At 38.6% G+C, this 17,443-nt stretch overlaps 1 protein-coding gene across 27 annotated transcripts in view; it reads right to left on the bottom strand.

Annotated features, from left to right (window-relative positions):
- The window catches only part of LOC126365838 (C-Jun-amino-terminal kinase-interacting protein 4), a 249,852-nt gene that overhangs the window by 114,258 nt on the left and 118,151 nt on the right, over positions 1 to 17,443 (bottom strand). For 23 of the 27 annotated variants that reach the window (XM_050008650.1, XM_050008678.1, XM_050008553.1 and 20 more), the window contains 2 exons: positions 16,907 to 17,017; positions 4,177 to 4,336 (listed from right to left, as the gene is read on the bottom strand). In XM_050008650.1, coding sequence (XP_049864607.1) covers positions 4,177 to 4,336; positions 16,907 to 17,017 — 271 coding nt within the window. The remainder of the gene's footprint in view (positions 1 to 4,176; positions 4,337 to 16,906; positions 17,018 to 17,443) is intronic. The other 4 variants (XM_050008696.1, XM_050008640.1, XM_050008669.1 and 1 more) reach the window with 1 other exon arrangement.

Genomic DNA, 17,443 nt, shown 5'->3' with positions numbered 1-17,443 from the left:
TCTGAGGTTTGCTTCTACAACCACACACTAATGCACACACATGAAAAAACATAATCCAATGCGAGCCCATAGGATGCGTGAAATATTTCTACATAATGTAAATCACTTGTTCTGTTTAAACTGCTTACAAATGCCATTCCAACTGTGAGGGAAAAAATGTAATATTAATACTGATGTATAAAATGTGCTATATTATTTTTTATAATATTCTGTATAATCTAATTAAATAGTCACTAATGCAAGTATTGAATAACCATACAGAGTACTCAGCACATTCACATTAAACATTTCAGTTTTTTTTAGTCATACACAACCGCTATGTAACACATAGCTTTCACTGTAGCAGCAGCAGAACCTGCAAGTAGACGGCAACATGGTGGATACTGGACTGTTTTTGTGCAAAATATAAGTAAAACAGTATTTGTGCCACATCCATAAAAGCAAAATCTGAATAATAACAACAAAAGTACAAAACAATTACACCTGTAAAGCAATTTATCATAAAATAAAACATGTGATGTGCTATAGACAGACAGCTGCAGTATACAATCTGGTTTCAATGTTTTAACTATGTACTGACTGAAGACTCAAATATGTTTTATGCTAATACACTACTGGCCATTAAAATTGCTACACCACAAAGATGAAGTGCTGCAGATGCAAAATTCAACTGACAGCAAGAAGATACTGTGATATGCAAATAATTAGCTTTTCAGAGCATTCTCACAAGGTTGGTGCCGGTGGCAACACCTACAGCATGCTGACATGAGGAAAGTTTCCAACTGATTTCTCATACACAAACAGCTACATGGTGAAATGTTGTGTGATACCTCATGTAAGGAGGAGAAATGCATACCATCATGTTTCCGACATAGAAAAGGGTCGGATTATAGCCTATCGTGATTGTGGTTTATTGTATCGCGGCATTGCTGCTCGCGATGGTCGAGATCCAATGACTCTTAGCAGAATATGGAATCAGTGGGTTCAGGGGGGTAATACGAAACATCGTGCTGGATCCCAACAGCCTCGTATCACTAACAGTCGAGATGACAGGCATCTTATCCGCGTGGCTGTACCAGATTGTGCAGCCAATCTCAATCCCTGAGTCAACAGATGGGGACGTTTGCAAGACAACAACCATCTGCACGAACAGTTCGATGATGTTTGTAGCAGCATGGACTATCAGCTCAGAGACTGTGGCTGCGGTTACCATTGATGCTGCATCACAGACAGGAGCACCTGCGATGGTGTACTCGACAACGAACGTCGGTGCACAAATGGCAGAACATCATTTCTTCGGATGAATCCAGGTTCTGTTTACAACATCACGATGGTCGCATCCGTGTTTGGCGACATTGCGGTGAACACACATTTGAAACATGTATTCGTCATCGCCATACTGGCATATCACCCTGCGTGATGGTATGGGATGCCTTTGGTTACACGTCTCGGTCACCTCTTGTTCACATTGACGGCACTTTGAACAGTGGATGTTACATTTCAGATGTGTTATGAGCTGTGGCTCTACCCTTCATTCGATCCCTGCGAAACCCTTAATTTCAGCAGGATAATGCATGACCACATGTTGTAGGTCCTGTACGGGCCTTTCTGGATACAGAAAATATTCGACTGCTGCCATGGCCAGCACATTCTCCAAATTTCTCACCAATTGAAAACATCTGGTCAATGGTGGCCGAGCAACTGGGTCGTCACAATACGCCAATCACTACTCTTGATGAACTGTGGTACCGTGTTGAAGCTGCATGAGCAGCTGTACCTGTACACGCCATGCAAGCTCTGTTTGACTCAATGCCCAGGTGTATCAAGGCCGTTATTACGGCCACAGGTGGTTGTTCTGGGTACTGATTTCTCAGGGTCTATGCACCCAAATTGCGTGAAAATGTAATCACATGTCAGTTCTAGTATAATATATTTGTCCAATGAATACCCGTTTATCATCTGCATTTCTTCTCGGTGTAGCAATTTTAATGGCCAGTAGTGTAGATGGGTGAAAGCCTGAAACTAGTATTTGCTTGGATAAAAATACACAAAAAAGGTGTTTGTATTTATTAAAATAATAATATCCACAGCCACAGGGCTCAACAGCCTGTGAAATGAATCAATATAAATAATAGTGCCTGTATTACCACTCAAGTTCCTACATTTTACAAACAAAAACTAATCTTTTCCAAGGTTGGCTTAACTGGTCTTTCCAGCCTACTGTACAAAATTCTTGTTAGTATTTGGCAAAACATGACTTACTAAACTAACAGTTCTGAAAAACGTATCTATCAGCACTTGCCTTCTTTTTTATTCTGATTGCAATATTGTTCTTGAACTCTTGAGGATATTTCAGCTACAACTCATATTTTGCATACCTGGTAAAAGAGTAGGTTGTGGTTGATTTTCTCAAGGATCTTAATATTTTTGTATTATCTACTCCAGGTACCAATATTTTTATCCAAATTTTACACAGAATTTTTGTTATGAGTGTTTTTCAACAGATATTCTTACTTTATGTCACTGCTCAACACTAATTTACTGAGTTAATGTGTGTTGGAAATCTTTAAGAAAATCAAAATACTGTTTTAGAGCAGTCCCGATGACAGCAGCAAGTTCCATGGGTTCCACAGGGAAGTCAGTCACTCATGTTTTGGAATACTATCATCCATGGCTGTCTGGATGCCTTTTCATCACTATGGAGGGCAATGTGAGGGCTGTGCAGTATTGGGGCTGTATCCTGCAACCTTAAACCCAGTCCTACAGTCAACATTTCAGTGTTGGGTTAATATTCCAATAGCAAGAGTCGTAATGTCTCAAACATCCATAAGTATGTTGCAATGTACAGGTTAGAGCAATATGAAACTAAATGTTTTCCAGCTGCGGACTTTAACCTCTGAAAGATACAGAGATGTGAACTTTCAAACAGGTTGTCTTTAATATTGCAATTTTTTTTATTTCACAGTAAAGTTATTTTTTAATTCATGAAGACTTGTTCTTTCACAGCCCACTACCACTGAACTTAAGCCCATGCTGGTTCACAGACACACTCAGGTGGTGTGAAACTCTTTTTGAGGAGTATACTAATACTGGAGGATCCAACTGCTTAGAAGACTTTGTTACAGTTCACAACCTCAATTCTGTTTCTTGGTAAGTTCAAGCCAGACAAAACATTGTATGTAAAGGAGTTCAACTGAATTTGTAATTGCAACTGCATGATCTGTGATGCATAACTTAAAATCAAATACGTTACACATGATACCATGGATCATGCAGTTATGTCACTTTTTCTATGTGGACTGTTGAATATCACTAGCTTAAATATGTTAAATATTATTGGCTTGGTAGACTTAAACCACATCTCAAGCAGGTTATCATTATCTACTGGCCATATAATTCTCTCTCTAGCTTGTCTTTGTTGGAAACAGTAGACCAAATGTTCCAATCCTATATTTTACATTTCATTAATGACTTAATTTAATTACATTTACCTCTTCCTTGGTAAGGGGAAGGGGGTACATCAACTGAGCTATCAGAGATAACATTAAATTACTACCACTTAATATCATGTCTGAATACCTCTTGTTGAGATAGATGGTAAAATTTGGCTATAATAACTGAGTCCATTTTCTGTAACACAGAGTGGCAACACTGCTGCCATTGTTTCTTGTATGAAATCGAAATATTAACTTCAGGTATGTATTCTGTAATTCACCAACTCTATAGGATTCTGCTGCATCATAATAAGACACCAACTCATCAGAAGGTGAATGTTAAGTTTTTGTTTGAGATGTATTGGCTCTAGAAAGTTCCTCAGCTACCCTATAGTCCTGTCCTAGCTTCATGTGATTTCCTGATCTTCCCCAGAGTGGAAGAAACCATCCACACTTGCTGATTTGAACTCCCAGAGCCAGCCACATCTCTATATGATCAACACCTAAAAGGCAAGAATCCATACCCCTTCACTGAGTAGTTAGCACAGATGCACAGGTCCACAGAATATGTCATAGCATTTTCACCTCACCCTTGTATTTTAACAGGAAATGCAATAACTTCATTTGTAACCCTAAAGTTTCTACAAATTAGATTCTGTCGTACACTGATGTACAGGGTAACAGAATCAAATTCTGAAGTTCGTATCTTCTAGTTAAATAAAGATTAAGAGGAAAAACTTACACTATACTCAGCACAGGGTCTTTTAATTTCACTGAATGCAGACAACGCCTCCACTGTGCAACAGCAGAATGAACATATATGTACCCATGCTGTGAGCCTAACCACATTGTCGGAAGCACACTGCTCATTTTTTCAAGTTCTTCGTAGGCATGTTCATTCTCTGAAAAAAGCAAATGGATATTTTGAACAAAGTTAATGTAATATTTGCAGTATGTGTATTTTTGATACAATTAATATCAATAATGGAAATTCCTTGATGGAGCAATGCATAAAATAAGGGAATGGCAACCACTCACCTATAGCGCATTGATGCTTGGAACACTGGAACACTTCACAGAAAACAGCACTCACACTAGCATTTTTGCACTAGCTCCTATTCCAGCAATAGTACATGTACATGTACATGTACACACACACACACACACACACACACACACACACACACACACACACACAGAGAGAGAGAGAGAGAGAGAGAGAGAGAGAGAGAGAGAGAGAGAGAGAGAGAGAGAGAGAGAGAGAGAGAGACTCACTCAAAGGCATACTCTCACAGCCACAGGAAGAGTTTATGTACTACTGCTGGAAAAAGAGCTAGTGCTCAAAAGTTAATGCTGCTTTCTGTTCTATGTTATGTGCTCCACACACCAATCCACTTTTCATCAAATTAATTAATATATTAGAGAATTGGGTTATTACTGGAAGTAGTCTTCTTTCAAATGACAATACAATGTCAGCATTTTTTTTTTAACTGAACTCTTTCTGAAAACAAATGCTATACCAAAAATTGAGACAAGAATTTTAAAATTTGTACTGCAGAAGCAGTTCAACTGTTTAATCACGTGATACTTGAGAATAGTGATGGAGAGTGACACAGTAGGGAAGATTTGGCATAAGGTCTAGGTATTTATATTTAGCATATATTTTTAGTGAACAGCTCTGCATATTATGCAACAAGTAGTGTATCACTGCAGATGACATTCTAGCATAAACAACAATGCTAGGGTATAGTTGTTATGCTTTGGAAAGAGTGGTGGTGCTACAAATGCATTTCCTACTGATGTATGACAATAAATGATATTGTGATTGTGAACACAGGAGCTGGTACTGCTGAATGTAATTTGTAGCTGAAGCTGAATCTAGTGGAGACTGACAACAGAGCGGCTCTCCCAATGGCTGCTTATTATGAAACTTTCATGAAACTAACAACCATATAGATCAGGAGAGAAGAAAAGTACACTACATGAAGGCTGCAATGATAAATAACAGTTCATAGTTTCTTTCTATTTTTACAGTTTTATGCCTTATGGGGTGGTTATATAAATATTAACAATATAAGAATCAGAATTTGATAACTACTCACTTCTTCAAATGAACTTTCAGGGAACATTGTTGTGAATAAACAAAAATATAAACAGACACTAGGAACTTGGTGACACTGGTTTTGTAGGCAAAGGATCATAAACGTGACAAGTTTAAAAATATAAGTAACTGGACTTATAACATAACAGCAAGCATGGAGAAAATGTTTTCCCTGATGGCGTTGAGGATATGCAAGCAGTTATTTTGAAAGGAGTTACTCAAATTTAAAAACTTACATCAAAATCCACTAAGATAGATAAACATTGCCTTACATGAAAAGGAGAGAAGGAAGTAAAAAAATAATCATAGACAGAGCTAAAGATCGAAACTTTCACATGAGGAGCCCGAAAATCACAGAGACCTTTTTAAAGGAATCGTCCCACCATTCGCCTAAAGTGAGGTAGGGAAATAATGAGAAAACTTAAATGTAGTTAGCCAGATGGAGATTCAAACCCTGTTCTTCCTGATTTTGAGTCCCATGCCTTAACCATTGTGCCATCTCACTTACTGAAGTTAGGAATTCATTGACAATCTGGAACAATAGGTTCATAGATGTTGTACTCTGCAAGAGTGAAAGGTGCCTATATCACCACAAAGGAATAGTTACCTAGTGTCTCCAGTGAACACACTGAAGTCACACTCACTTCAAGACCAAGAAGTGCTTCAACATGGAGAAAACTGCAGGCCCCACAATGCATGGCCCTTGCTGAGGTGAGTTGCTTTGTGTGCCTCTACAATGCATATAGCTATGCCGTAGGTGAACCATATGGCAGGGTTACCTGTGGAGAGGCCTGGCTGAAATCAAGGGGAAACTGCAAACATTTCATTTCCTGAGAACATGCAGCTCTACTATATCCTCTTGGATCAAATATTCCAAAATTAAAACATTCTCCCATTCAGATCTCCAGATGAGGCTACAAAGGAGGATATTGTCAACAGGATGAACAAGACTGGCATTCTTCAGACTGGAGCAGACCATCAGACCCCGTAACTGGCTAGGAAGATTAGAGGATTTAAAAAGAGAAATAGATATGTTAAAGTTCAGTATAGTGGGAATTAGTGAAGGTATGATGGTAGGAAAAACAGGACTTCTGCTCAGGTGGGTACTGAGTTGACAACACAGAACCAAATCACAGGTAACGTACAAGTAGGTCTAACAATGAACAAGAAAAGAAGAATGCATGTAAGTTATTATGAACATCATAGCAAACACACAAAGAGTATTACAAGTTTTATGCCAACTAGCTCTGCAGATTGAAAGAATGTATGCTGAGATAAATGAATTATTTGGATAGTTTAGGGAGGTGAAAATTTAATTGTGATGGGGGACAGGAATCTGATAGTAGAAAAAGGACAAGATAGAAGAATAATAAGAGAACACTGACTGGGGGAACCATGTGGTAGAAATTGATTTAAGAACCGGAAAAGAAGAGTGTGAATGTGAAAGAGATCTGGAGACAATGGAATGTTTCAGTTACATTACTTAATGGTAAGATAGAGATTTCATACCAGATTTTTAAGAGTAAAATATTTCCAGGAGCAGGTGTGGACTCTGGCCATTATTTATTGGTTTTAAACTGTAGATTAAAAACAAACTGCATAAAGGTATGAAGTGACACGGATAAACTGAATGAACTGGAGATTGTCGAGTGTTCCAAAAACAGCACTAAGCAACCATTGACTGATACAGGGGACAGGAGTGCAATAGAAGACAATGAGGTGGCTTTAAGAGATGAAATAGTGACAGCACCAGAGTGACAAACAGGGAAAAAGACAAGGCACTGCACAAATCTGTGAACAACACAAGAGATATGGAAGTTAATTTTTTTTTTTTTTTTTTTTTTAAATGGGGTGGCGCGGGGGGGTTGCGGTGAACAAAGGGCAGCAAATGAAGCAAAACTTAATCCAAATATAAAAATTGAGACTGACAAAGTTCAAAAAGTCTAAGCAGAAATGGCTAGATGAGAACTGAAAGGCTGTAAAAGCATACCTGACTAGCAAAGACGTATATGATAGGAAAATTAAAGAAGCCTTTGGAGGAAAGAGAAGCACCTTATGGATGTTAACATTTCATACAGAAAGTGTGAAGGAGAAACAGGAAAGAAGAGAACTGAAGCATTTTAGATGTCGTGCTATAGAAGGATATTTAAAATAAGGTGGATTGATAAGGAATGAGGTAGTTTCCCGTAGAAGAATCAAAGAATGAAACATATGGAAAACAGCGACAAAAAGCATCAACATGTGGCAGCACATGTGTTAAGACATCAGGGAGTAAGTGCCACGATAATGCAGGGAGCTGTAAATGGTAAAAACAGTAGGGAAAAACAGAGACTGGAGTACATCCAACAAATAGAGGACATAGGGTGAAAGTGCTATTCTGTGTTGAAGAAGATGGCACAAGAGAGATGAATTCATGGCAGCCGAGCTAGAAAACTAGTGTGTGTGTGTGTGTGTGTGTGTGTGTGTGTGTGTGTGTGTGTGTGTGTGTGTGTGTGTGTGTGTGTGTGTGTGTGTTGGGGGGGGGGGGGGGGGGAGAGACAAGTCTATACAATGCAAAAAAGGAAAGGCTGGTAGATGGAAGGGATATATCAAGGCTCTAAAAAGAGTAAACAAACTCGAGGATATTGTAATAGAAAGAGGAAGAGAGGAAGAAAATGCTGATAAGAAGGGGGACATGATACTGCATGAGAGAAATTTGCCAGAGCACTGACAAACGTAAGATAAAACATAGTCTTTGGAGTAAACGATATAACCTCAGAATTACTGAGATTCTTGGGAGAAATAACTATGACTGAACTATTTCACCTAGTATGTAATGCACAGTAGATGAATCAGGCGAAATATTCTCACACTGCAAGAATGCAATAATCCCTGTTCCAAAGAAAGTCGTGAATATTACTGAAACAACAGTTTTGACAACTAATGGATGCAACGTACTGACACAAATTATTTACAAAAGAATGGAGAAACTTGTACAAGCCGACTTTGCGGGAGATCAGTTTGGGTTCCAGAGCAGTGCAGGAATGTGTCAAACAATATGATCCTGTGACATAATTCTATTCAAATTGTTGTGTTTTCATAAATCCGATATCAACTGAAATCAATCTACTCCAAATAAACTGTTTCAGACGAAAACTAGTTGGTTTGTCATTCCCTAATTTCTACATAGTAAAAGTTGATTCTGATGTAATGTAATAAACTTTTGGCCATTAAACAAACTTGCCTGAAATTATCCATCCCTTTCCATATAAATCTTTTTACTCTTGTTTATTTCACCAGGTTTTCTCATGTGGTTTAAGTTTCCATATTTGGTTTCACTTTTAGAAACTATCCCCAACTTTACTAACATGTAAGAGAAGTCAGAATCACCTCTTTTTGCAGTAACTTAACAGTTTATGCAGGAGACAGCTCCTGTCAACTAATCCTGCAAAGCTTAATATGAGAACAAAGCTAATTTCAATTCTGTCAATTGTTATATTTTCAACTGTTATTAATTAATCTAAACATTGATAACGATGTATCCCCATGCTTCGTGAAACTTTGTCAAGTTGCAACTCAATCGCAATTTTGTAATTATCTGTTCAAACAGAATCGTTTGATGTATATCAAGATAATATTCTATTTGATATTTAATTTGGTATTTTCCTAATGTTTTACATTTTCCTGTGTTTTTAGCCTTTTCCACTCCTTTCAACCCACTTCAATCAGTATATCAAAAACACAATTTATATGGGACTGGAATTGGCAATTTGAGAGAGATTTGTAATGTCATTTGCGATAAAGAGGAGTATTCAATAAAAGTCAGCGGCTTTAACCAGTGACATAGAAAACTTGCTGTAAACAACATGGCGACTATGTGAGACTGCTAGTGTTTTTTTTCAAACGGGTTAAGCTACAGATCAGTCTGTCACCACAACAAGGTTTTGCCTTCAAACTCGTTGCTTCAGCATCTAACAACAAAACAGTGAATATATGAACTAAAAGGTGATTGGTTGGTTGATTTGGAGGAGGGGACCAAAAAGCGAAGTCATTGGTCCCATCAGATTAGGGAAGGAACTTGACAGTAACCATTAACATTACATAACTGGTCAAAACCTATGACTCAAGTTGAATAGCGTTCTTGACCCTTCATTTGGATGCTCTGAAACATCTGTATTATTAACCATCAACATAACTTAAATTTACACAATACTTAAAGAGTCATAAGATGTATCTTAATTCTCACATAGTGTTTGTCTGATGCCATGAGAAATACTTCACTAGCCACTAGAATAGAAGCAGAAGCCTCAGCTGAAAAGGGGAAACTTTTTGGCAGCAGCACTGTGTGAGCTACTGTCATGGTGAGAGTCTTGGCAGACCTTTACTAAATGACAGATGTATGTACATTTCCAAGATGACACTGCATTGCTTTCGCCAAGGGTGAAGGCGGTGACACTGACTCATTGAGGCAATACGATATTTCAGCTTATCGCTCTTATGTTGTTATTTGAAGTTTATATTTTTCGTACATATGAGGCAATTGGATCTGCAACCCTGGACAACAAATGCCAACAAGATGAAAAAATCCCACAAGAGTTGTGGATCTGGAACTCCATCTGATCAGTCGGCACTCAGATTACTGGCGTTCAAAATTGGGCTTGGAAGATCACTTTAACAAAAAGAAGTTATAAGATTAACAACAACAAAAGCATAAGAAGGGTAAAGGAATGCAGTCAGATTAAAGAAGGTGAAGCTGACAGAATTAAACTAGAAAATGACACACTAAAAGCAGTCAAGTAGTTTTGCTGTTTGGGTAGTAAAATAACTGACGACAACAACAAGGAAAGTGTTTCTGAAAGATATGAACAGGCGTGCAAAGAGATCTGCATCGGTCAGTCTTCGGAATGAAGATGATGAAAAACAACAACAACAACAACAACAACAACAACAAAAACAAACAAACAAACTGTTAATACTTTTAACGCTAAATGACAGTAGCTAACACTTCCTGGGTTAGTAATGAAAGTGCGTTCCCATTTCCATCATCATGATCATCTGTGTGACATCCTATGCCAGATAAAGGTCCTGTCAAGACTTTACCATGCATTCCACTTTCAGCTATAAGCACCTACGTTGCTCACATAAGTTTTATAATGTGATATCTATGGGAATCGTTTCAGTCTTTTCTTATCTCATGGAATATGTCAAAGTACTTCCTTGGCTCATCTAGCACACAGTCACTTCGCTACACGTTCTGCCCATCTCCGTTTAATTTTCATTACGTTACCTACTCTGGTATGTTTCCTAACTCATTTGCCTGTTTTTCTGTATTTCCAGGTAATTTACAATATGAAACTCTCCACTGCCTGCTTGTTGCTAGCCAATGATCATTTACAATTCAAAAGGTCTTTAGGACAATCAGTCATACCTTGAGACATTGCTTTTTTGGTTTCATAAAATGTTTTAGCTTGATTTGCTCCTGGGCAAATGCTTTTTCTTTTTGTTTTCCCTGGAAAGAATGTGTTAAGGACAAACATGCCGCTGTTCTTGGCAAATTCTAGAGATAGCTTCATTGTTTGTGACAATATATTCACTATTTCCCACTAATGAATCTTTGTTTACTTATGTCTTACTTTCACATTAAAAGCTACCATCATCCTCTGGTAGAGGAATTTGCTGTCACTGATCAATATCTATACTCATTTATGAGGTCTTACACCTCTTCAGAATCTAAGCATGCTGGTGCATGGGCTTTGACCTCCTTGGAGTAGCTTTCGATTATTTTTAAAACAGGTCTTGCTATTTTGTACTAGAATCATTTGATACCTGAATTTTTTTTTATTTTTTGTTAATAATAAGGCCTGCATGTGAATCTTCTCTTCACACTGTTCCACTGTGTAAGATACATGGCTTGACTATAATTATATTTCCATCTTCAATTTAGCTGCACATCTGATAACTCATTATAACTTAGTGTTATTTAGTAACTTTTCCAATTCTATTAATCTATATATAGATCCACTCATGCGATCCTTTGCATGTCAACATGCCGATCAGACCATTTGCATCTACATCTACATCCATACTCCGCAAGCCACCTGACGGTGTGTGGCGGAGGGTACCCTGAGTACCTCTATCGGTTCTCCCTTCTATTCCAGTCTCGTATTGTTCGTGGAAAGAAGGATTGTCAGTATGCTTCTGTGTGAGCTCTAATCTCTGATTTTATCCTCATGGTCTCTTCACGAGATATACGTAGGAGGGAGCAATATACTGCTTGACTCTTCGGTGAAGGTATGTTCTCGAAACTTTAACAAAAGCCCGTACCGAGCTACTGAGCGTCTCTCCTGCAGAGTCTTCCACTGGAGTTTATCTACCACCTCCGTAACGCTTTCGCGATTACTAAATGATCCTGTAACGAAGCGCGCTGCTCTCCGTTGGATCTTCTCTATCTCTTCTATCAACCCTATCTGGTGCGGATCCCACACTGCTGAGCAGTATTCAAGCAATGGGCGAATAAGCGTACTGTAAACTTACTTCCTTTGTTTTCGGATTGCATTTCCTTAGGATTCTTCCAATGACTCTCAGTCTGGCATCTGCTTTACTGACGATCAACTTTATTTGATCATTCCATTTTAAATCACTCCTAATGCAACTCCCAGATAATTTATGGAATTAACTGCTTCCAGCTGCTGACCTGCTATTTTGTAGCTAAATGATAAGGGATCTATCTTTCTACGTATTCGCAGCACATTACACTTGTCTACATTGAGATTCAATTAACATTTCGTGCACCATGCGTCAATTCGCTGCAGATCCTCCTGCATTTCAGTACAATTTTCCATTGTTACAACCTCTCTATACACCACAGCATCATATGCAAAAAGCCTCAGTGAACTTCCGATGTCATCCACCAGGTCATTTATGTATATTGTGAATAGCAATGGTCCTATGACACTCCCCTGCGGCACACCTGAAATCACTCTTACTTTGGAAGACTTCTCTCCATTGAGAGTGACATGCTGCGTTCTGTTCTCTAGGAACTCCTCAATCCAATCACACAATTGGTCTGATATTCCATATGCTCTTACTTTGTTCATTAAACGACTGTGGGGAACTGTATCGAACACTTTGCGGAAGTCAAGAAACACGGCATCTACCTGTGAACCCGTGTATATGGCCCTCTGAGTATCGTGGACGAATAGCGCGAACTGGGTTTCACACGATCGTCTTTTTCGAAACCCATGCTGATTCCTACAGAGTAGATTTCTAGTCTCCAGAAAAGATATTATACTCTAACATAATACGTGTTCCAAAATTCTACAACTGATCGACGTTAGAGATATAGGTCTATAGTTCTGCACATCTGTTCGACGTCCCTTCTTGAAAACGGGGATGACCTGTGCCCTTTTCCAATCCTTTGGAACGCTTCGCTCTTCTAGATACCTACGGTATACCACTGCAAGAAGCGGGGCAAGTTCCTTCGCATACTCTGTGTAAAATCGAACTGGTATCCCATCAGGACCAGCGGCCTTTCCTCTTTTGAGAGGTTTTAATTGTATCTCTATCCCTCTGTTGTCTATTTCGATATCTACCATTTTGTCATCTGTGCGAGTATCTAGAGAAGGAACTACAGTGCAGTCTTCCTCTGTGAAACAGCTTTGGAAAAAGACATTTAGTATTTCGGCCTTTAATCTGTCATCCTCTGTTTCAGTACCATTTTGGTCACAGAGTGTCTGGACATTTTGTTTTGATCCACCTCCCATTTTGACATAGGACCAAAATTTCTTAGGATTTTCTGCCGTGTCAGTACATAGAACTTTACCTTCGAATTCATTGAATGCCTCTCGCATAGCCCTCCTCACACTACATTTTGCTTCGCGTAATTTTTGTTTGTCTGCGAGGCTTTGGCTATGTTTATGTTTGCTGTGAAGCTCCCTTTGCTTCCGCAGCAGTTTTCTAGCTCGGTTGTTGTACCACGGTGGCTCTTTTCCATCTCTTACGATCTAGCTTGGCACATACTCATCTAACGTATATTGTACGATGGTTTTGAACTTTGTCCACTGATCCTCAACATTATCTGCACTTGAGACAAAACTTTTGTGTTGAGCCATCAGGTACTTTGTAATCTGCTTTTTGTCACTTTTGCTAAATAGAAAAATCTTCCTACCTTTCTTAATATTTCTGTTTTTGGCTGAAATCATCTATGCAGTAACCGCTTTATGATTGCTGATTCCCTGTTCTGCATTAACTGATTCAAATAGTTCGGGTCTGTTTGTCACCAGAAGGTCTAATGTGTTATCGCCACGAGTCGGTTCTCTGTTTAACTGCTCAAGGTAGTTTTCAGATAAAGCACTTAAAAATATTCGACTGGATTCTTTGTCCCTGCCACCCGTTATGAACGTTTGAGTCTCCCAGTCTATATCCGGCAAATTAAAATCTCCACCCAGAACTATAACATGGTGGGGAAATCTACTCGAAATATTTTCCAAATTATTCTTCAGGTGCTGAGCCACAACAGTTGCTGAGCCTGGGGGCCTATAGAGACAGCCAATTACCATGTGTGAGCCTGCTTTAACCGTGACCTTCACCCAAATCATTTCACAATTCGGATCTCCGTCAATTTCCTTCGATACTATTGTACTTCTTATCGCTATAAACACGCCTCCCCCTTCACTGTCCAGCCTGTCTCTGTGGTATACATTCTAATGTATGTACAAATCCTTCAAAGCAAACTAAAAAAACAACTTTTCAACTTCTCCATCTTGATACCAGTCCTTAAAACATCTTTACTTTCATCATCACGTGCTCAGTGGATCATCACACTGCATGTTTACCATCTTTCATATCAGTTCACAAAAAGATATTGAACTTCACTTTGATAACTGCTAAAATGATCAGCCCTAGGGTTGTGGACATAACACCTACTGTTGTACACAATCTCTCAAGCAACAAGTCCTTCACAGCTTTATTACTGTTCACATGTAACACACAGAGCGACCATATCCTATCCTCCCACATTATATCGCACCTACAATATCTTCATGCATGAACTACAATAGACTAAAACAACAGGATAGCAGCCTCTGTCGAGACCTTAAGTAGATTGTTTCATGATTTGAAATGAGACAGATTTATAACAAAATTTCCTCTCAATCCTCACAGGGTGGTAACATGCTGTCTGCTGAATCCACAAAACATTACAGTCCATGCTTACATCACTCATCCACTTGCAGCAATGACATCCTATAGCAATGCTACTGTGGGATATCTGTATGCAAGCTCTGACTCATTGACTCATGTATCCACCTAGAATCTCTTTTTCCAGCACACTTGTCAATGTATCCCACCCCAACAGGGGGGGAGGGGGCAGGGGAGGGGATGTGGAGAGCAATTGTGAAATAATGAGATGTTATGTTTCACGTTTAGGTGGGCATGACAATATAGTAGTTATCCACCCATGTGAATAGCAACTGCATACTCAATCATGTAATGATAGTGCACACTTCTCAGTACAATGTGGTAATTTTTGACAGATACTTCACAGCCTATACTGACTGGATTCATCTTCCACCAAACCACTGCTGCTCTCAGTGGTTTGCCTTCAGCGCACTATTCTGTCTTCCAACTTCCCTAGTCTCCGACCTTAATGTTTTTTTGTTCTCCACTTGCCTTTTTTTCCTTTCCAGGTACACCAACCACTGTCCACGTGCCATTTTTTCTACCCCAAGCGCCCCATTCAATTCTTACTTCTACCTACAATGGCCCTGCCTTGCAACTGTATTTACAATTTCTGTACACTAACAGCCTTTTTCACATTAATCACAGAATTTTTTAAGAACATGTTTACACTGAGTTAAAAACATGTTTCTTTATGATACATTATTTCCAATGAAGTTTGCAACATTGTTTGCACTCTTGTCCACACTACCGACAAACCTTTCTGTATGTGTATTTGCACAATCTGCTACACTGAAGCTAACAGCAAACATTTCACATTGTGTGTTAAGTTACGTCCAGTGAAAAAGATGAATTAATGATGTGTAGTGCTGCATTAACAATCTTCCTCAATGCAGACAAAGACAAATGTGTAGCCATCAGGCAATGAAAATGTACTATAGAAGATACACAGGGAATTATGAAAAAATGAAATGATCATATGGCATTGTTGGCTGGGATGTCCCAGTCAGGTTTGGCTGGCAAGTGCAAGTCTCATTTCATTCACCGCCACATTGGGCAACTTACGGCTGGTGATGAGAATGAAAGAGGACAACACAACGCCCAGTCCCCGAGTGGCCAAGCCGGCCGGGAATCAAACTCGGGCCCAGTGCATGGGAGGCAAGCACGTTACCACCCAGCTAAGCAGACGGACACTGGGAACGATACTGTGTGCAAGTTTAATCTGGAAGATAGCACTGCTTTACATAACTTCACTATAACATTACTAGCCAGTTCTGATGTTGTAATGAATATGATAGTCATTTGTTAATAATCAAATTTCAAGAAAGCCATTACTTTGAAGCAAAGACTTGCTGTTACTCACCAGTTCTTGGCAAGAGGAGATTCCTTTCAGGCCTTGCAAGTTTATTCCATACTTCAAAACCAGCTATATGGAATGGGAAGTGTATACTGGATCTTTATTATTTGAAGATAAGTATGTTTTTAAATGCTGTGCTACACTGTTCAGCTTCTTGTTTATTTGCGCATCTACTGATCAATGCTTCACATATGTATTAAGTAGTCTTCACTACAATCATTGTTTTTATTACATGTTAGACATTTTACACTCACAGCTTTATGTATTTACAAATTAGTTGCAGATATATCAAAAAAGCTTACAGAAATAGTCCATCAGCTCACACCACAACTGCTAAGCAAATAACTAACTTCAAACTACACCAGAAAGCAGAAGCAGCAAAACCTAAGTTTTGAGGTATGAAAATGAAGTACATAACGAGCAATAAAATAAACTGATCAATATTAAACATGAACAGTTATTGGCTAACACTCAGCTTTGGCATATGAGTTCATTTCACGTGAATGATTTAGGACACTGATGGACAAATATTGTGAGAAGAAAAATAAATGAAGTTATGAAAATTTACAGAGAATCTAAATCCGAATGAGTCACAAAAATACTGGCACATATTTTCTGTAATATACTGAATGTTTCTATGTGTGCTACAGAATGTGACTGGTGTATAGACAGAGGGGAATGGAGAGAGGGACTACCAGGTGAGAACCAATGATGGAGCAGGAGGAAGGAGAAGCGGCAAGAGTTGGAAGTGAGGAAGAGAAAGGACAAGGAGACATAACAAATTAAAGAAAGTTGATAAAACAATGCAGAAAGAACTCAGGATTTTCAGCAGTAACAAAGACTCACTGTTATAGTTACCTTTTGGTATTTCTGAAACGCCATCTTTCACTACCCCAGTCACTTCCTTCACCAAACGACGTGTGGGAGTAGCATCACTATCAGCCTCAGAGTCTACTGATATAAGTGAGTCTGAAAAACAGTTACCCTTATTATGGGACTCTCAATTGCCCACGGCTTTACCAGCCATAACATTTCTTTTATGGTTATTTTACATAACTGAAAGCTGTAATGTGCATTGAAATGCACAAATAATTGTATGTTCTCAAACTTTTAAATGTCCCTCTCTGGGATTTTTTGTACCATGATAGTAAAAAAACTAATTTCCCACAGCAAGATATAATTTTTCTTTAAAAATAGAAGTGCTAAAATGAATTAAAATATAACTTTAACAGTCCTAAAAGAAAAAATGTATTTCAAAATGTGAAAACAAAAACAGAATTCATTTGGGAGAAAACTGATGAAAAACAATCTGATAAACAACATTAAAAATGAGTGACAGCTAGTCTGTTTTTGTTCTTATCCTGAATTAGTTAAGGGTCATTATTAATACTGAAA

This window comes from Schistocerca gregaria, chromosome 1 (genome assembly GCF_023897955.1).
Source record: "Schistocerca gregaria isolate iqSchGreg1 chromosome 1, iqSchGreg1.2, whole genome shotgun sequence".
NCBI lineage: Eukaryota > Metazoa > Arthropoda > Insecta > Orthoptera > Acrididae > Schistocerca > Schistocerca gregaria.
Note: the sequence above shows the minus strand (reverse complement) of the source record. Positions and strands in the feature narration are given on the sequence as shown.